Below are 21,518 nucleotides of genomic sequence, written 5' to 3' on the forward strand. Positions count from 1 at the left end.
TTCAAAATCTGCCCTTTTGGCTTCTCCTCTGAAAGGTACTACCTGATTTAGTCAGGGAGTCTTAAATTTTGTTGTGTCATAATACCCATTGGCAGTTTGCTGAAGCCTGTGAACCCCTTCTCAGAATGTTTTAAATTAATAAAATACATAGGATTTTATCAGATAAACCAATTATTTTGAAATACAGTTACCAAAGGTGTTTTAAAAATATTTTATAATGTGCTTTAAGTTCTTTTTTATTTATGCATTAAATAAGTTCTAGTGGTAGGTCTGGTGACTACCATAATTTCAAAGTAGTGATGAGTATTGTTAAAAACAAAATTCAAGCAAGTAAATTTGAAGATCTAATTGGCTTTATTAAGCAATTCATGAGTTGAGCAACATCCCATCTATCAAAGTAACGAGATGCTCTGAGGAGTTGTACAAAATGGAAAGTTTTTATAGGAAGGAGGGTGGGTCAAGAAATTCTTAGCAAACAGGGATTGTTTCTAGCAAGGTCATCTTTCCTTACAGAGAAGAGCAGGGGGTCTTACCATGCAGATGACCTCATGTTCTTCTGTGGAGGGGGCAAATGGAGAGGACTCATGTAATAAATTACCTCATTGGTGCTGACCAGAAAATCCCTGACTGACTTTATTTTGGGGGGAGGTTGAAGTTGCAATTAGGTTAGATATCAAGCCCTGGTTTGGTGGAGTTGGTGTACCAGAAGCGACTCCATTTTAGGTCTGTGGTTTTTCTTTTCAATAATATAAAGGATATTTGGAATATTTGGAGATAATCTGTAATAACTGTAATGTGATATGAAATTAGGATTTCTATTACAAATTAGTAATGGTAAATTTGTTAGAGTTTAGTGAAAAATAAAGCTGTAATTTTTTTCCTGTGTATGTTCACAGTTATCAAACCTTCTGAGATGCTGGTGAGTGACAGATCCCTCCAGCTACCTTCAGCTCTCTTCAGACCCCAGCTTTTGATTTGGAAAAAATAAGGAAGAATGGGGTGGTGTGAAAGGGAGTGGAGAGTGTGCAGCAGAGAGCAACAAGAACTAGAGGACGAATAAGATGGCAAAACTGCAACAGAAGCAGAGTTGCCTTTTAAAATATCAAACAGTCCTATCCAGAGCAAAACCACATTTGAGGTTTACAGTCTTTCTCGCAGCTCAATTTCTGATCGTAGAAAAGGACTTTTGCTTGGAAGTCATTCTTCTGAGTCCTAGAACATTGTGCAAAATTTTTCAAGCTGCCTACATGAAATTTCCTGTAAACATTTTTTGAAAAAGATTGTTACAATACATTTTGAAAATGTATGCCCCTGCCTAATACACTACTCTTCCTAGTCCCCTAAAATGTTTTTTTCCTCCCTTATAGACTAGATCCTGCTCATTTTCTTTTATTGAATACCTGGCAATCCTGGACCCTCCATGGTGACTTGTTTAACCTACAAATATCATAACCCTAGTTAATAGACTCTTCCCTCCTTTCCCCAACCCCCACCTCCACCCATTTCTTCTTGGGGAAAAATCTGTGGCAGAAAACAATTGCCTAGGGCTAACCAACAATAGAGAAAACTGAAGTTCTTGGCTAAATTTTCCCATTCGTTACTCAGTTTTGTCCTAGATCCATTGGAAACCACTCAGGCAGTCTTTTGACTGTTTTACTTCTTGGTTCTTCATATTTTTAATTGAAAATTTCCTTTGCCCTTCAGGCCTGTAGGCCTAGCCTAGAAGCATTTTAGATCTTAACGCTGGCTTTAGTTGTGATAGGGCTCAGAACAAATTTGGGGAAAGCTGCTTTCAAGTAAAATAAAAGAACTTAAACAGTTCAGTGTTGTTTTCTTGACTGAACAGGACCTGGGCTGGAGCCAACTCCTGTCTATTTGGTTGACAGTCAAGAAGTATTGTGGACATCCAAAGGATAAATAGCAACAAATGTTGGTGAGGTTGTGGAGAAAGGGGAACCCTCCTCACTGCTGGTGGGAATTTAAATTAGTTCAACCATTGTGGAAAGCAGTATGGAGGTTCCTCAAAAAACTCAAAATAGAAATACCATTTGACCCAGGAATTCCACTCTTAGGAATTTACCTTTAGAATGCAGCAGCCCAGTTTGAAAAATACATATGTACCCCTATGTTTATCGCAGCACTATTTACAATAGCCAAGAAATGGAAGCAACCTAAGTGTCCATCAGTAGATGAATGGATAAAGAAGATGTGGTACATTTACACAATGGAATATTATTCAGCCGTAAGAAGAAAACAAATCCTACCATTTGCAACAACATGGATGGAGATAGAGGGTATTATGCTCAGTGAAATAAGCCAGGCGGAGAAAGACTAGTACCGAATGATTTCACTCATATGTGGAGTATAAGAACAAAGAAAAAACTGAAGGAACAAAACAGCAGCAGAATCACAGAACCCAAGAATGGACCAACAGTTACCAAAGGGAAAGGGACTGGGAAGGATGGGTGGGAAGGGAGGGATAAGCGAGGTGGGGGGAAGAAAGGGGGCATTATGATTAGCATGTATAATGTGGGGGGAGGCACGGGGAGGGCTGTGCAAGACAGAGAAGACAAGTAGTGACTCTACAGCATCTTACTACACTGATGGACAGTGACTGTAATAGGGGTTCTGGGGGAGACTTGGTGAAGGGGGGAGCCTAGTAAACATAATATTCCTCATGTAATTGTAGATTAATGATACCAAAAAAAAAAATATTGTGGAAAAGAGGGCTATACTGTAGTGTTGGATGGGAAGTGTGCATGTATCTAATGAGAGTAAAAAGAGGGGACTAACCAGTCATTGTTTTTAGAAACAAAAAGGCAAATAGAAGCATGTTTCAGAGCCTTGCTGGTGAAGGAGCTCTGGGAAACTGCAGCATCCAAGCTGTTACTGTGTTGCAGGCATGCTTTAATGAAGGAGGGTTGTCTGGCCAGCCTCAAAGGGACTTTTGAGCATTGCATTCTTTTGAATTACTGCTGTTCTGTTCCCTTCACCTCCCCCTTCTAAAGAAGGGATAGGAGTATAAATTATTGTCCAGTAACCCTGTCTTACTTAATCATAAACCAAGGCAGACCTAACTCACCTTTTCATTGCCCTTTCACCCAAACCCCTGAGTAAATAAAATCTCTATACCATCTCCTTTTCCCTTCCCTCATCCTCATCCTGCCTATGGGGTTTTCCCTACCCTAACAAAAAAATTTTGCTTTCATTTTTATTCTACCATTATATAGCTAGCAGCATCGCAGTGGCCCCTTTATGGCCGACGGAGCCCAGGCGGGTTGCCCGACGAGGGGAGACAGCATTTGGCCAATGGGGCTGATGTGTGCCATTACTGCTGGCCACTGGGCCTCTGTCCTCTACTGCTCCATCCTAGCTCATTAAAACCCTGAGCCAAATAGCTGGGCAGGCGCCTGCTGCAGCACTGTGGGGGCCAAGAAGTTAAATGGTTCTCCTAATCCTGCATAATTTATCTCCCTGTTAGCCCCCTCATAAATAGTCCAATTCAGCCCCACCATGGAGAGCTTCATTCTGAATTTCCTATTTTTGTGATGACCAATGAGTGCCCAGCCTTTCCTTTCTTCTGTCTTTATTATTATTATTAAAAATTATTTTCCCCTTGTTTGCCACGAGTTTGCCTTAATGTTTTCCTCATTTGGAGCCTCCTGCGTGGACCCCACTTCACCAGCAATCTGTCTACTTTCTCATTTGGACCTGATATTTTAGAGCAGTTGGTGCCATGGTCTTCCCTTTCCCCTCCCCCAGCTTTCTACTGCCTCTTTTTCTCCTTCTTCATTTTCTCTTTGTTAGTCTATCTCCTCTCCTTTTCTGTCACTTCCAGTTTTTCTTTCCTTTCCATTCCCTCTCCAGTCTCTTTTTCCAAGGGACCAACCTTGCTGCAGGATGTTCGGTAGGACATTTTTAAAGGGCACTGAATCACTAATTTTTTTTTTCACATCTCTGTTTCTGTTTCGTTTCAGAGATTTACAAACGAGGACCACCTGGCAGTTCATAAACACAAGCATGAGATGACATTAAAATTTGGCCCAGCCCGAACTGACTCAGTCATCATTGCAGGTATTTGCTGCCCCAGAAGCCACGTGCCTTGCTATCACCAGACAGTTAAGATTAATACCAGGGACCAGATGTACTGGGAGCTATACTCCCCTTCTCCCATTAAGAGCCCTTATGTGATCTGCATTTAATCAGGGAAAAAGAACACTAGAAGCTCCCAAGTTTCTATAGTGCTTTCCACTCTCTTTTTAGTACAAGATTGGGGTCTGCGGTTTTTGAGGGTAGGTGTGTTGAGGTTGTTTTGTCTTAGCTTTTTTTAGTCTGTCCCCTTTGCCTTCTTTTTATTAAGACTTTGGAATATTTACAGACAAAAGACGTCTTTGACATTTCCCTGTACCCACAGTGAAGGGGTGAACAAAAGGAAGCAAGAAAGAAAAAGAACACTAGAAGCTCCCAAGTTTCTATAGTGCTTTCCACTCTCTTTTTAGTACAAGATTGGGGTCTGCGGTTTTTGAGGGTAGGTGTGTTGAGGTTGTTTTGTCTTAGCTTTTTTTAGTCTATCTCCTCTTTGCCTTCTTTTTATTAAGACTTTGGAATATTTACAGACAAAAGACGTCTTTGACATTTCCCTGTACCCACAGTGAAGGGGTGAACAAAAGGAAGCAAGAAAGCCAATCTAGCCTGGCTGCTTCTCTTCCACTGGGTATCAGTTTTCCCCGAGCAGGCAGATTGTCAGTTCGTAAATTCAACTTTCCTTGTGAACACAGACACCATTGAGAGCACATTGCCAAAGCTCAAAAAGACAATTTAGTAAATGGGACTTTTCTAAGCCAGTTTGGGTGACCTGGAACCACTCACTGGTTGTTTTAGTCATTGTCTTGCTCACGTATGCCATTCTCAAGGGCTCATGCTCTCAAACCATGTAGCAGTTCTGTTGTGTCATTTACAGCTAGGCAGATATACAAACCAAAGTGGGCTTTTTATTTTGATACCATCAGCATGGTTCTGATTTAGCCTGAGTTAAGCAAAGTTACCTCAATATTTAACCAATAGGGGATTTAGTGGGCCAGTTATTGCATCAGTAATAATTCAGGGAAGGTACTCTTTCTCTAAGTACTATTAGCCAAAATGCTGCTTGAGACATAGAAAAGGAGAGAGAACATCCTCTCCAGACTTCTGTGCATGAAGAAAGGGACTTGCCCTTACAGATCTCCTATTCCTTATTAATTCAGCAAATATTTATGAATATCTATTCTGTGTATCAGGCACTTTGCTAGGAGTTTATAGATTTTAATTTCTAGGAAAGGACATGAGTGGGGGCATTGCCACTAATGACCTTTAAGAAAGCCTGGAACATATATATCTTACAGGAAGGGTGGATAAAGTATAAACATATGTATATAACACTTTACATTTATGAAGTCAAATACTAAGATAATTAATATTAAATGGAATAAATCAGAGAAAGGTTTATGAAAGAGGTAAATTTAAGGCAAGGTTATCAAGTTGGACATGTTATTCTAAATGGGTGGAAAGGCCTAGCTGAGTCTCCAGGAGTGGTGATTCAGGACAGTCCCAAGGAGAGAAAGTGTTTTCCTGTTCCTTGCTTTCTGTTCTGGAGTGTTCATCCTGTTACACATGACTTCAGCCATCCTGGGTAGGCTGGTAGTTCTCATATCTCTAAACTAAGACCTCTTGTCTCACATGTATCCCAACACCTTGAATACTCACTTGGCTGTCTTTCTGTCATTCAAATCATCAAGTCAATGACTGAACTTACTCTTTGTCCTCTAAACCAACTTCCTCTGTTTTTCAGTGATATCGGTATTCTCAAAATAGTGAGTTGTTTTATTGTTTCTTCAAATTCTGTCTGTTCTATTCCTTCCTGTTCTTCCTGCCACCACCCTCATTATGCTTGGATTCCTCCATAGTCTCCTAGCTGAACTCCTGGACTAATGTCTCATTCCAGTCCATCTTGCATTCTACCGAAAAGCCAGTCTTCCTTACATTCCTTTGCTCTGTTCAAAATCTGTCATTAGTCTCCTGTTTTCTCTTACTTTCAGGCTATTTATGCTTGGATTTTCAGGCTTTCCATAACCTAGCCCCATGGTATCAACCCAACTTTAGATACACCTTATATACCTAACATGATTATCTTTTGACCTAGACATACCTTTTTATCCTCATCTGCACATGGTGCCCATACCCTGCCTCTCTCTATGCCTTCACCTGCCTTACACTTCTTATTTTCCAAATCTAATCTTCTGTCTATCTAAAGCCATTCCTTAAGGTGCAGCTCAAGTCCCACTTTAGGAAACCCAGCTACTCTGGTATTAATTTACCTGTATTTAATTTCTACAACAATTTTGTTTTCTCCACATGGCACCTATTTTTTATATACTATTGATGCTATCTATATTAGTCTTATTCCCTCAACTAGAAAACATTCTCTTAATTCTCTAGAGCAGGAGCCATGTCTTATATTTGGTAAAAATTCCTATCCCTCTCCTTCCCCAAATTTACACATAAGTGTAGCACCAAAACAGATAGACAGTATTCCGAAAACACTTGTTGATTTTTTTGGAAGCATCAGAGCAGGCCAAGGATATTCTTACACATTTTTAGGCTGTTTGGTTGTTTGTTCGGGAATGGGAAAAGTTTGTGTGAGCCTCAGATCAGAAAGCCAAAAGGCTCTCTTATGCCATTACCATTGCCCTTAGCTGCCCCGTCCTGTTTCACTTGAGTTGTGACTTTCTGCGTGCCCTTACTGAAGTACTCACTAAGCATAAAGGGTGATATTACCTCCACTCACCCAGGGATGGAGGGAAAGTGGCTTTATTGTTGGCCAATGAAATCTGCCAGAGAGCCTTTTAAAACTATTTTGGGAGGTAGTGGTGACTTTTCCAAACACTCTGATTCAGAAGAGGTTTTGTTTAAATTTTTAAAAATTATGTTGTTTCCATGGAAAATCCCACTGGACTATTCTCAGTTGATTCTGCTATAAGGAGCCATTTTAACCCCTGGTCTCACTCCTTAAAATGTTATTTAAACATAGTTCCATTCAATCTAGTGGTTTGGGTATGAGATGAATCCCTGAGGTGACTTAACATGTCAAGGAAAACCATCATAGTCGAGTTAGGATCGGAGAACAACATTCAGCTGACCTAAGAGAGAAAAACTAGAAAAGCAGAATGGGAGGAGAGAAGCTCAAATCTAAAATTCAAGCTGCTTGTAAAGTTCCCAGGGGTTACCAAGAGACTTACTCTTCCCAAGGGCTGAGGCACTGTGTTGAAGAAAGATGTCTGCATCCCTTGAGAGGCTATTTTGGCTAGAAAATCTAAATCCAAATATCCTGGTTTCTGGTTTTTTGCTCTGGGCTCATGTCTCTGTGAAATGAGCTCTATTGTTGGCAGTATTGCTTTTCTAGCTCATGATCTTGCTGTCTTGTTCCGCAGCCCCTAGATTGCCTGGAATGCCTTCAGAAGGTAACAGACCTTTACCTTAGTGATCATTGAAAGGCAAGGCACCGTTTCTTCTTTGGTGGCTTTAGCAAGCAAGCTCAACCATCTGATCCTCAGTTTCTTCTCATCAGATTTTAACATCCATCTGCTTACACCTGCTCATTTCAGACCTAGCAGGGAGTAAGATGAAAAAGAAAATGTCACTTAATTGTTCTTGATTTTCAAATATGGAGATTAAACAAACTCTACCAGGGTGTAGTTTTGTTTTGTTTGGGGGTAAGGGAGGTGAAACCAGCCTCTGGGAGAAAGGTGGTTACTTGGATAGCCACACAACAAAACATTGTTCTGTCTTCCCTCTGCTGGCCTTGAGGCAACACAGCACAGACACCCTCTGGTGGCCTAGCACTTGCTTTCACCTACGTTTGCCCTATCAGACTCCCTCCAAATAGAATGAAAATGCGTTCTATATATATTCTCAAGTTTTAATTTCAAATAAAAACTAAAATATTTTCCTTTTCTCTTCATGTTTACAGATCAAACTCCTACTCCAACTAGATTCCTGAAGAACTGTGAGGAGGTGGGGCTCTTCAATGAACTAGCTAGCTCCTTTGAACATGAATTGAAGAAAGCTGCAGATGAGGATGAAAAAAAGGCAAGAAGCGGAACTTTTGCTGAAAAACTGGTGCTCAGATCTAAGCCATTTTCATTATTATGCCCTAGGATAATTTGCTTAATGTTAAACCACAAAATTATGGGCTTTGTTCTATAGAATCAGATAGTACCCATTAATCCCATTCAAGCCATCCAGGTCTTTAGGGGTCCAGATGATGGATCAGTACAAGTCTGTCTTCACCAAAAATCAGTCCCTGCCCTTACCAGTGGAGCATTAGTTCAGTAATCTATTTTTTTTTTAATTATTTGTGTTCTGAAAATGTTGGAAATGTTAAGAGATTATAAATTACCTATATTTTTTTAGATAACTTCTTTTTTTGCCAAATCCAACTCTTTTCTGAGCTAATCAGACTGCTCACCTGGAATGTTTTCATTTAGTTAGCCAGTCAAATATTTATTGAGTTTTGATTCTTCTTTGTTTCAGTGTATGTGGCTTTTACCTTCAAGTAGCTTTCTAATAATACTCAAGACATTAAACTTAGCAAAGGATGTTCTTAATGCCTTCCAAAGAAGATCAGCCAGGAGGGTGAAAGAACTAGAAATTTTGTCGCTTCTGGAGCATTTAAAGGAATTGAGGAATTTTGCTTGGAAAAGCGATTCAGAAGAGGTTTTGTTTAAATTTTTAAAAATTATGTTGTTTCCATGGAAAATCCCAGTCTTCAAATATTTGAAGACCTTTCATGTAAGAGAGGGGTTAAATTTATTCTGTGTGGCTCAGAGGTAGAAGTAGGACCAGCAGATGGAAGCTCTCACAAAGTGTGTTCAGTTATATGCTGGCCCTTAGTATGGATGTTATAGAGAGGATTGAAATGTTAGAATCAGTTCAGATCCTGAGATGCTGTGATTCTGATTTTGCCTTTATATTTCAGATCCCTAGAGAATCCTTTAATTTGGAAGTCCAGAGGAAACAGATTCAAAGAAAAATAATTCCCAGTGAATAAGGGGTTTTAAGGAAAAAGAAAACTGAAAACGTCAAAAGTTTACTCTCCTTCAGAATTGGAATTCTAGGTTATTAATTGTTATTTAAAGTCTGTGTTCCAAATAATTCAGAAACAAACATGCATTAACACCTGTACCTCCCATATTTTCATGGTGCAATGAGGCATAGAATCCCATCAGAATATAGAAAAGTCAAGGTGTTAAAAAAAAAAATGTCCAGGGGGTTCTTTTCTTCTGAGAGGGAAATAGATAAATTAAGAAAGGTGTCTGATTTTTCCATCCACTTAAATTGCAGGAATGCGAGATAAAGTGTCCTCATGATTGGAGGTCTTTCTGAGTTCTTTGAGCTTCTTTTCACGCTGTTTCAAGCTAAAAGAAAGCTGAGAAAACCAGAGGAATATGTTTGTAGTTCTGCTTTCAAATGGCTGAACTAGCCACAGTCTTCTCATCATCCTTTTTCTTTAGAGACCCAGATCACATCACTCAGATGCTTCACTTACATGATATAATTAATATTTTACAGCTTCCCTACCTTATCCTCCCCATCATTTCTCTCTCCCCACAAACAAACAAATCAAATTGTTTCTACCAGGATTTTAAACCAAACTCATCCCAGACAAATTCAAAAATAAGCTTCTCGTGAAAAGCTTTAGGTCTTTTCTACTGCCATTTTAGCTCAGTTGTCATTTCTGGGAGGCCATTCATAGTTAGTCATGCTTTTACTCATTGGGCAACCTCAGTATTTCATTCCCCCCTGTTACAGGGGCACTTCTCACCTCCCCCAGATGAAAGGCACAGACTCAGGATAAGATTATCTCCAGAAGTGTTTCATGAGCCCAGAACTTCCCTGAACCACAGCTTTTCTAGATGATGCCCTTAGGAGATTTTCAAACTTGGATTTACCTAGAGGCTTCTCCTTCCTTACCACCGTCTGACTTTAGGGATCTGAGAATTAGCCTATTGGGGCCTGATATCTTAGCAGTGTAGAAAAAATGACAAAAGAAATTAAACCATCTTTGCTGTTGCTCACCCCCATCATGTTGGAGAGAAAGAACCATTACTACCTTGTTTAATATAATAGACACCAGATTGTCTTAAGTTTGTGCAACTATCAAAAAGGTTTCTAGGGAGTAAGGTAGCAAGGGAAGAGTTAATAACCAGCACCCCCTTTCACCAAGCAGCCTAGGATATGGGAAGAAGAGAACAAAGGATCCACTTTGTCATGAAACTGAAGTGCACTGCCAGACCTCCTGTCGTGTACAGTGTCAGGGCCGTCATCTCAGATGGTTTATTGTTCCCTGCAAAGCTATTTAAGTCCCCAAAGTTTTGTGAGATGATTGCATCACTGCCAGAAAAGGACTCGCTTTCCTTCCTGGTTTTCTCCAGTTCTGCTTCTAGGACCAGCTTCTGATTTCTTTCACTGATCAAGTGAACAGCCTTGCCTTTCTTTGTTACCCCAAAACCCTATCTTCCTAGCTTCTAGCCTCTAGCACCAGATTTGGGGGCGAGATCACCATCAAGCAGTACTTGAGTAGCCAATTTGTCTTAGTTTGCTTTTGATAATTGGGTAATCTAGTCATTTTGGTTGGTAGAAAATGTGATTACATGTAGCTCTCCAGTGGCCAGCCGAGCTGGTTGTGAATAGGCAGACACTGGATTCAGGAATCATTTCACTTTCCTGAAAAACAGTCATAATATTTGCATAAATTTAAATGATGTCTTTTTCCTTTTTCTTTTCAGGGTCTGTATAAGCATCCTAAGTATGTTTTTTCTTTCAAATCTTTATAAGCATTCAACCATGATGAAGCAGGTGTTATCTCAATTTTACAGTTAGGGAGAAGAAGCCCTGAGAAGTTAAAATGGTTTGACCAGAGTCGTACATAAAATCTAGGTTCTACAGTCCTTTGACTTGCAGTTCAGTGCTTTGACCAAGGGCTGAACTTTGAAGTAAATTCCCTCCTCTTTGAACTGGAAAAACAGAGAGTCAACCTGAAGGGAATCATGGTATTCACTGTGCTCATTTTTTTGTTGTTGTTTTAGGATTAGCTTTATTAACAGTATGACATTTTCATGCATTTGTGAAGTTTACACTAATTTTAATATTCACAGTGTTTGATTAAGTTCAAATCAATAAATATTCCATCCTACATGAGAAAAAAGTGAAATAAGATTACCTTTTTATATAATCAGCTTAATTCTTTTAAGAAGTAAAGAGTTAATAAATTTTAAAACCTTAATTTCCAGTGTTACTGTTAACTCAGCCATGTGTATATTACTCACACATGACTGCCCAACTAGCCTTTCTTGTTGGAGACCACTTAATCTCTTGAACCACTTTTCCTCAGCATCTGCTTTCTCAGCCAATAAGTCTAGATGGGCCAGAGGACTGTTGTCTTGGTGCTTGCTGGCAGTAGGTGCTGCTGGGTCTGTTTCATTGTCATGACAGGTGGGTCAGCAATGACTCTGCTGGTCCTGGGGCTGCACTTCAGTAGGTCCCACTGACTTCTTGACTTTTTTACTTGACCTGAATATCTGCTGAACAGAAGAATCACTTTCAATGACTTCAGTTTCTTTTACTCTTTTTACTGGTTCTACCAGGGTGGCTTGGCCTTCCTCCTGTCTTTTTGCTGCTTCTTCATTTCTATTTTTTTGCTTTCAGTGCTTCATCAGTTTTTGCAGCAGCTTCAGGAGCCAGCTGTAGTCTGGCTTTGGCCTGTTCAGTCACTGGCAGATGTTCTAATCCATCTTTCATGTTTCCAGATTCCCCATGTTTGAGGTTGTGTAGTTCCTTGTCTTGGCCTTTTTCCTTCTCCTTTTCTCTTTTCTCCTTATCTCTGCCTTTACATCGTTCTCTGTCCTGAGATCAACTAAGGGTTCTTCCATGACTGGACCTTCTTGTTCTGCTTTTTGACCTAGACATCTGAAATCTATAGGATCTGCTTTGACCCCTTGAACAACTTCAACTTCATTTTCTTCTAGAGCCATAAGAAGAGCTACTGCTTCATCAGTGCCTGCATCCTCTATCATAAGAGTGTGAGCAAGGCTGAAGATCTCTGGACCAAGATCTTAATGTTGACCTTGATTGCCTTCCACCTTTCTTTCAGATGTATGTTCTACTTCTGAGAAACTACTTGAAGATAACTGTCTATGGTGTTTCTTTTTCTCTTTCTTCTGCTTTCTTCTTCAGTATTTGAAGACTGGTGTACCATTTGTAGGTACCAGCATTTGGCCTCACATCTCACGTTCACTCGCAAGAAGACCTGGAAAACATTTCTTGAAATCTGAGCACCACCAGTGTCCTCTGAACTTGCTTCAGTTTAAGCTCACCACCTTCCTCGTTCCCGCTCATTTCTCTCTTTTAACAGGCTGCTGCTGGGCCCCTTGACATGTCTATGCCTTCTACACCAGACATCAAAATCAAAGAAGAAGAGCCAGTGGAGGTAGACTCATCCCCACCTGACAGCCCTGCCTCTAGCCCCTGCTCCCCACCACTCAAGGAGAAGGTAAAACTCTCTAGCATGAGTCGCTCTAAGTGTTAATTGATAGGTTCACTTTTGATTCATTAGTTGTATAAATAGTGTGTGATACAGGAGGATTGATTATATTTAAATAAATGTTAACTGTTTAAAATACTTATAAATAAAATACTTATATAAATTATACCTGTGCTCTAATCCAGCAATTCCACTTTTCAGTCTGTATGGAGATGAAATTAGTGCATATGTTCACCAAGAGGAGCATGTAAGAATGTAATAGTTGTATTTATAATAGTCAGAAAACTGGAAGAAGTCCAAATGTCCATCAACAAGAGAATGAATACAAGCATACCTCAGAGATTTCACAGGCTCAAGTCCATACCTCAGCAATTAAGCAAGTCAAATGGTTTTTGGCTTCCCAGTGCATAAAAAATTACATTTACACTATACTGCAGTCCGTTAAGTGTGCAATAACATTATATCTTAAAACAATGTATATACCTTAATTTAAAAATACTTTAGTCTTAAAAAATGCTAACCATTATCTGAGTTTAAGTGAGTTATAAGCACTGATCACATATCACCATTGCAAATATAGTAACAAAATATTTGAAATAGTGTGAGAATTACCAAAATGTGACACAGAGATGCTAAGTGAGCAAATGCTATTGCAAAAATTGTGCCAATAGACTTGCTTGACAGAGTTGCCACAAAATTCAGTTTGTAAAAACTGCAGTATCTGTGAAGTAAAGTAAAGCAAAGTGCAATAAAATGAGGTATGCCTATAAATAAATCGTGGTATGTTTCTAAATTGGAATACTACATGGCATTAAAAAAGAATGAACTAATGATATACACAGCAATGTGGATGAATCTCACAAATGAGATTTATATTGAGTAATAGCAAAATTCAGACACAGAAGTACATACTATATGATTCCATTTACATCAGATTCAAGAAGAGACAAAACTATTTGATGGTGATAGTACTCAGAATAGTGTTTACTTCTTGTGAGGGAAGGTATAGATTGGGAAGGGACACAAGAGAACCTTCTAGGGTCCTGGAAATGGGTTTTGTCTTGACTTTGCATATGTAAAAAATCATTTAATTGTATCCTTTAGACTAATGCACTTTATTGTATATGTGTTGTACTTCAGTTAATAAGTGAAAAAGAAAAATCACATAATTCATAAATTAGATGTTAAACAGTTTAGAAAAAAGTCTTCCCAGAGGGCAGTCTTCTAATGACTCAAAGGAAGTATCTGCTGGGATTATAAGCATTATTTCTTTAAAGGAAACTTTTTATAAGTAATATTTTTTATAAATTTATTGAAATATAGCACACATACAGAAAAGTACATAAATTATAAGTTAGAGCTTACTGAATTTTCATGAAGTTTATAGCCTGTATAGCCTGTGTAACTGGCACCCAGATATCAGAATCTCAGAAGCCCCCTTATGCCTCCTTCCAGTCTCTACTGCTCTACCAGTGGTTACTAATTTTAATATCCACTCTGGATAGAACATCTGTACCTCATTTTACCTCCCTCCAAATTTTGGTTTGATGCTTCCCCAAATCCCCTCCATAAACATGACAACTATCCCCCTTCCCCCCCCTTTTCACTGGCAATCAGGTCCTGTAGGCTGTTGAGAGAAGCTTTCAGGGCCAATGTAGCCACTGACAATCTAAGATTCTAATGATTCTAACATGTTAACAGTGTGAAGCAATTTGTATTATTACAACATGATCATTATTCAAATAGCCCTTTTTAAAAGAGGTCTATAGGAGCTATTATTGGGTTGCCTAATCATCCTTTTACCTGCCTTTTCCCATTAGAGATCAGAGGATACCCAGACATCAAGTTTAGAATAAGAGTATCTAGATTGTGAAAAATTATAAAAATCCTTAGAATTTATATGGTACTGTAGTGCTTCTACAAAGACTTCAAGTGATTTTCCAACTGTCATCTCATTCATATAGCCATCATCCCTGAGGAAGATAGCCAAAAAATGTTAACTCAGCATTCCTACTGAACGAGTGTGTGAGATACGGGTCTGTGATGATGCTAGAATCAGATCATGATTTGCATGAATCACTGTAGTGTTCTTTCCTATAAATCTGTGCTAGATTTTATCAGCTACATATTTCCCTATAAGTAGTCCCTTTTGCACTTTGTGACCTGTTGATTTCTTCTCCCCAGGAGGTTGCCTCAAAGCCTGTTTTGATCTCTACACCCACACCTACTATTGTACGCCCTGGCTCCCTGCCTCTCCACTTGGGCTATGATCCACTTCACCCAACCCTTCCCTCCCCAACCTCTGTCATTACACAGGCTCCACCATCCAACAGGCAATTGGGGTAAGTAAAGAGAGCAGGGAAAAACTGAAACCTGAATCTTTTTCTGTTTTGTGAAATTTGATAAAACAGGGACTATTTTTGAATACTCAGGGAAATAATCACTGAGATTATCTCTCTAAATACATTTTCCCTCTGAAAACACAATTTCCTTTACCTTTTTAGGAGACAGTCAAATATTTATTCAGGGGTAATGCTTCCTTAATTTTTAAGTTTAATACTTCTTAAAAAAAGAATCCTTAAGACTTTAGGAACCTCCTCATAGTGATGGAGACCACACAAGAAAGGATATTTAGTTCTTGGCTTCAATCCATAGAAGTTTATTGGGGTACTACTGAATGAGGGGCTGAAACTCACTAAGTCCTCTTTTTTGAGCCTGGTGTTCCCCTCAGTCCCAGTTAGGGTCTTTGTTGCCCTAATTTTGTTTGTCTGTTTGTCTTCACTTCTGGCATGGCCCATACATATCCTAATGGGATGACTTGAGATCCTATGCCCAGGTACCTATGGATTATAAAGTTGTTGTCAGGATTCATCCTCTTAAAGATTGTTCCCCGAACCCACAAGAAAAATACACCTTTTTGGGGTGAGGCAGAGCAAAATGTGGAAAGGGACGAGAGAAACTTACTCATATTTGGCTGTCATATAACATAATTCAATTTTGCAAATGACAGCTTTGGTTCAAGTGTCCCTTGCCTAAGGCAAGACAGAATTTATGCATGCCAGTGGTAGGGGTGTCTAATTTTTCTAAACTCTAACTAGGATTAGTTTCTCACTATTTGAGTTCAGTGATATTTGCTTAATTTGCAAGGTATAAAGATCTTGCCATTTCTTTCTATATATAAGGTAAGGTAAGTAGCAGTCCCTGCTTTTCCACCTTCATGAGGGTGTCCAGATTTTACAGTGCCACCCTATAGCTTCCCTACCTAGAGAAGACTGGGAAATCTGCTTTCATTATAGGAGGAAGATCCATAGGCAAAGGTCTGTATTGTGAGCGTTTCACTTCATGTCTCCTCTAGGTCTCCCACTGCCTCCCTTCCTCTCGTCATGCATCTTGCTAATGGACAGACTATGCCTGTGCTGCCAGGGCCTCCAGTACAAATGCCTTCTGTTATATCGGTGAGCTCTGTAGTTGGGGTAGCCCACCCTACCAATGCATTAATCTCTCCCCTCCACCTGAATACTCATAAATACACACAAGTCCCAGGGAGATGTGGGCCCTGGTCTGTATTAGTTGAGCGTGGCAGCCTGCCCAAACTCTTCACTAACCTCTGCCAGTCCAGCACTGTGGAGCACTAGACAAAGACTCATCTGGACAATTGGCTCCTGGTCTAGGAATTGATCTTGCCAGCCTGCTGATTGGTTGCTTTCACTTGGCACTCTGTACTTCCCATATTGCTCACCACTTTCCTCAAGATAGAGCCCCAGCCTTTCCCATAGAAATTGTCGCAGCACTGAAGGATTAGATTCCCTCCCCTGTGGTGCTCCATGGTGCAAAGTATTTTCCACACTGTCCCTGCATGCTCTATAGGCAGGTTGCACAGAACAGGCCCTGATATGCCAATTTTTCAAGTACTTCATTTTGAGAAGCTGTAGCCCCTCCAATAATATGTTCACTTCTGGCTTTTCTTCTTTTTCCTGATCCAGCTGGCCAGACCTGTGTCTATGGTGCCCAACATTCCTGGCATCCCTGGCCCACCAGTTAACAGTAGTGGTTCCATTTCTCCCTCTGGCCATCCTCTGCCATCAGAAGCCAAGATGGTGAGTACATCCCAACAAAGGGCAGTGTTGACCCTTTTGATAGAAATGATATCAGTCTATATTTTTCAAGTAAGCCAAGCAAAGGAACTTTCTGGGACTTGCAAAGCTGAAGACCCGCAGTTGTGGGGTCTGGAGAAGAAAAGACCCTGATTCATGACTCCCATCTCCTCTCTCCCACCATTTGAGCCTTGTACATAGGCCACAGCAGTAAAAAGGCAGCACAGATTGTGTGGAGTGGAGCGCTTGCTGTTTCAGTTCCAGAGTGACAGATGGAGGTTGGGTGAGTGGGCAGGAGAGCTGGCCAAGAGGTGAATAGCTGTGTAACCAGCACCTGGCCAGGTTCCAGGAGAGAGCTTTCATCTGGACTCTATTGCTTCAACAACCCCTGCCTTCCAACCCCTGCCCAGGATGATAGCCAGGGAGTAGGCATTTTAGGGATCCAGGTGCACATTCTCTCCCTAATTTACTTTTAATTCTTCTGTTAAGGGAAAATCCATGTGAAAATTTTAGCTATCTGTAAGGTCAGTGATAAAATCTAAGCCCATTCTTCCCATTCTTGATAGAATGTCACCCTTGTCAAGCTCTGTTTTCTTCTTTTTCGCCACAGAGACTAAAAGCCACCCTAACCCACCAAGTCTCCTCAGTCAATGGTGGTTGTGGAATGGTGATGAACACTGCCAGCACCATGGTGACGGCCCGTCCTGAGCAGAGCCAAATCCTCATCCAACACCCTGATGCCCCATCTCCCGCCCAGCCACAGGTCAGTCAGGCCCTTGCATAGCCATGTTAACCGTTACTCTTTATGTCATATTTATTTTTCAAGGAGCAGAAAAATTAGAGAAGAATGGATTTCAGCTTTCTGGATGTCTTCCTGCAACTCTGGTTGTTGTTGACAGCTTGACAGTAGCAAAATGTCTTCATCCACCACTCTTGATCTACCCTTGTGTTACACTTACATGCAGACAGACTGGATAAAGCAGACTGTCACAGAGGAGGTCTCAATTTTTGTTATGTTTTTTTTCTGTACATGACTAATTTATCTCCAGAACCTGCTTAAAGTGACAAGAACCTCACTCACACCACTCTGCACCAGACAAAGGAGGCATCCCTAGTCTCTTTCCCATATAGTTTTACAAAACAAAACAGAACAAAATAAAACACTTTACCTGATTAGATTTTACTGCAGAAATCAGATAATAACAATGTTGATTTGCTATCACAGTATTAAGATGGCTCAGTAAATAAACACACACGCAAACAGCTATTCCTTGACAATTTAATCCCTTTTTATCACAAAGAAATTAAAGTCTCAAAAAAGTCAGAACAGTCCAGTTTAGAAGCCCAGTTCTTTTCTCAAGGAAACCTCAATTTTAATGTTTCTGTGAAAACTGAATAGACGCTTAGTTTTAGTATAGTCTGTACTGGATAGGTGACAACTAACCTGAGATCAGTTTTTAGAGTTACATCCTTTGCCCAGCCTCTTTTTCTGATGTCACCACCTGCTTCATCAGTTACCACCACATGTCCTAATGTTTAATGGCCATATGCTGCCTTACGCTTGGCCAACAATAAAAGTCTGCATTTGAGTTTTCTTGTTGGAAACTAAGCCTGCCCACCCTCCTGTAACCTCTGCCGATGGTGGTCCCTGGAGATGGTTTAACAGTAGCCCCCTTGCCCAAGTTGTGCTGCTTTTCCCTCTTTAAGAAATGATATGACTTCCTTCTTAGTCACCACTCATTCCTTCCCTTCTTTCTCTTGGCCTTTCCTTTTACCTCCATTCCATGCATGAGTTACTGAGCTGCCTCTGAGAGAACAGGAACCTATCATTTCCTTTTCCCTAGCCTCCTAAAGAACCAATCTTTACATGTGCTCCAGTGAGCTAAGAACAAAGCAGAAATTGAAATTCTCAAGATCTCAAGAAAACTAATGTAAGCTCCCCTTAGTACAGTGAGATTCAGTGACCCAAGGCCTGTAGCTCATTAGATCGGGTTTGAAATTTCCTCTGCATTTTTCTCTTTTGGGAGAGCTGTATTAGTCTGAATGAATAAAATTATCCCTTGATTATCTGTGTTAATGGAGAACATGATACAGTAGGGCTGGAAGTAGAGTGTAAGATTCTATTTTTTTATAAATCTTACTTTTTCTCATGCAATTGATGTGAGTTCTGGCATTTGGGGACTACTAATAGAGATATTGCCTAATAGCAGCAGATCCAGGAAGAATTAATTTTTGGCATTGTTTTTCATTATATAGCTTATTTTATGTAGATGGTTGACCTTCCTACATTTTAATTTTGGCTGCTATTATAAAATTAATCTATCTTCTCTGAACACATACTAGCTAACAGAAAGTGAAGATGATCCAAAAGTACTTTAATGACAAGGGACATCAGCCTGAAGACAATCCTAAAGGAATCCTATATTTACCAATTTGTAAAGCAAGACAAACAGAACAAAAGGTCAGCAGAAGCAGTAGGGGGTTACCAAGGATAATTCATAACTGATTATAAATAAAAATAATATATTGACCCGTGTCTCTCCATAATAGTCGATATCTCACTGGTAGTGAAATCTTTTTCTCCTTTTCTGAAACCTGTTGTAGCATTCAGTGTTTGTGTATATTGCTTGTCCAGATCAAATTTTTTTATTCCACAGACTCTAAAAGTCCCACTGGTACACTCTCCACATTAAGATTTCCCTGCCTAAAAGTTTCCATATTGTTAAGAAACAAAAAGTGATCCTAGTTTTATTTTGTCAGTTTGTCTCAGAAATAATCCAGAGTGTCCAACTGAACTGTGGTTTGTCTAAGTACAGGGCTGAGAAGACTAGAAGGAAATGGGAGGTAGAATGGGGAACTACTACAAAGAGAAGCTAAGGGACATAATACCTTTACCATATCTCGCTAATCTACCCAACACCAGGTTTCCTTTGGAAAGGATTGACATTCCCTTCAAGTAACTCCTCTCCCTTCCTGGGCAACAGGTCTCACCAGCCCAGCCCACTCCTAGTACAGGAGGGAGAAGGCGGCGCACAGTGGATGAAGATCCGGACGAGCGGAGGCAGCGCTTTTTGGAGCGCAATCGGGCTGCGGCCTCGCGCTGCCGTCAGAAGCGGAAGCTGTGGGTGTCCTCCCTAGAGAAGAAGGCCGAGGAACTCACTTCTCAGAACATTCAGCTTAGCGTGAGTGGGTCCTGGATAATTATTGGGACTGTTGGATATGGAAAATGAGATTGAATCATAAAAAAATGGGACAGTATTAAATCTCTTCCCCAGGGACTGGAAAAGACAGTCACCATCTACTCCTGGATCTGCTACTGGAGTGAATCATCCATAGACCCATTTGGGTGAAGGGAATTACATTAAGCACCCCAGGATGTTCTTTTAAGTCATCCATAGAATCTGTCTGGGGTCATGGAATACCCAAAGGGAAAGGTATTTACCCCAGATAATGCAGCTTAATAAAAGAAGGAAGAAGCCACACAAGCACTGATAGAACAATTATAATCTAGATGTTTTCTTGCATAATGTTTTCCTTATTATTTATTAAAATATTTCATTAGAAAGGTAACATTGACTATATTTATATATAACATGTGTAATATACACACACAAAGGTACAGAATAAAAACAAAGTCCTTCTTCAGTGTGCCTTTCCAAGTCTCCTTCTTTTTCCTGTAGATAAGTTTGGTATGTAATACCAGTGATGTGTGTATTTCTAATTTTTTTTTCATATATACTTTTTGTGGGGGAATGAAGGAGGGATTGTTTGTTTTAACAAAAATGGGTCAACACTATCTCCTGGAGATCTTGCCATGTATATAGAAGATCCACCTCATTTTTAAAAACAGCTGTATATTAGTATATTCTTTAATGTAGTTATAAGGTATGGATATTTATGTTTCTAGTTTTTTGCTAGAACAGTGGTGCAGTGAACATTGTGCACTTGAGTGAATAGTTCTATTAAATAGATCCCTGGAAGTAGGCTTTCTTAGTCAAAGGACATATGCATTATTAATTTTGGTATTATTATATTTATCCTAAATAGAAGTAATGTTTCTATTATAAATCCCTACTTTTCACTGTAAGCAGCTCCTGTTGAATTCATGACTGTATTGACCCTGAGCTGTCCAAAGCGTTGCTGGATCAGGCGTCTTTCTCAGATTCAGGGGAGAAAATCTAGCAGTTTGTCCTCATTTTAGAGACACCCATCCTCAAGACTGGACGGTGAATTTTCTTGATAACTCTTTTCTTCCCTCCCTCCTCAGAATGAAGTCACGTTACTACGCAATGAGGTGGCTCAGTTGAAACAGCTGCTGTTAGCTCATAAAGATTGCCCAGTCACTGCACTACAGAAAAAGACCCAAGGCTATTTAGGTAAGTGATCACAAACTGTGCAAGGTTAGTCAAGACCGTAAACTGCATATACTCAGTGTCTTGACTGTTCATAGTGTTATAACCCCACTGATGCTCTGGGAGGTCCAGAGTGATGAGAACAGCCTTTGTGGAACAACCAGTTCTACAAAAAAAATATTTTACAGTACCATATGGAGTTATACTAATTATCTATCATAGTTGGAAATAGAGGGTAGCAATATTTATTGGGTGCCTATTCTGTGTTAGAAAAGGGAAGTCCCAAGACTAAACCCTGGGGTACTCCAACACTTAGAGGTCAAAGAGTTGAGAATGAATAGCCAAGAAGGTAGGAGGAAAAACCAGCTGGGTAGCTGAATGTGGTATTCTGTAAATCAAGATAAAATCTTTCAAGACGTTTAGTGATCAGTTATTTCAGCTCTTTGATGGGCTAAGGAAGAGAAAGACTGAGTATCAGTATGAAGTCAATATACA

General features: G+C 39.9%; 1 protein-coding gene and 1 pseudogene across 9 annotated transcripts in view; one reads left to right on the plus strand and one right to left on the minus strand.

Annotated features, from left to right (window-relative positions):
• Positions 1-21,518, plus strand: part of LOC108394770 (cyclic AMP-dependent transcription factor ATF-7) — a 95,498-nt gene that overhangs the window by 63,689 nt on the left and 10,291 nt on the right. For all 9 annotated transcript variants that reach the window (XM_037007223.2, XM_037007225.2, XM_017656523.3 and 6 more), the window contains exons 3-11: positions 3,978-4,074; positions 8,006-8,124; positions 12,449-12,586; positions 14,762-14,919; positions 15,933-16,032; positions 16,561-16,674; positions 17,282-17,434; positions 19,656-19,853; positions 20,939-21,047. In XM_037007223.2, coding sequence (XP_036863118.1) covers positions 3,978-4,074; positions 8,006-8,124; positions 12,449-12,586; positions 14,762-14,919; positions 15,933-16,032; positions 16,561-16,674; positions 17,282-17,434; positions 19,656-19,853; positions 20,939-21,047 — 1,186 coding nt within the window. The remainder of the gene's footprint in view (positions 1-3,977; positions 4,075-8,005; positions 8,125-12,448; positions 12,587-14,761; positions 14,920-15,932; positions 16,033-16,560; positions 16,675-17,281; positions 17,435-19,655; positions 19,854-20,938; positions 21,048-21,518) is intronic.
• Positions 10,971-12,292, minus strand: LOC118970333 (uncharacterized; annotated as a pseudogene).

This window comes from Manis javanica, chromosome 10 (genome assembly GCF_040802235.1).
Source record: "Manis javanica isolate MJ-LG chromosome 10, MJ_LKY, whole genome shotgun sequence".
Classification (NCBI taxonomy): domain Eukaryota; kingdom Metazoa; phylum Chordata; class Mammalia; order Pholidota; family Manidae; genus Manis; species Manis javanica.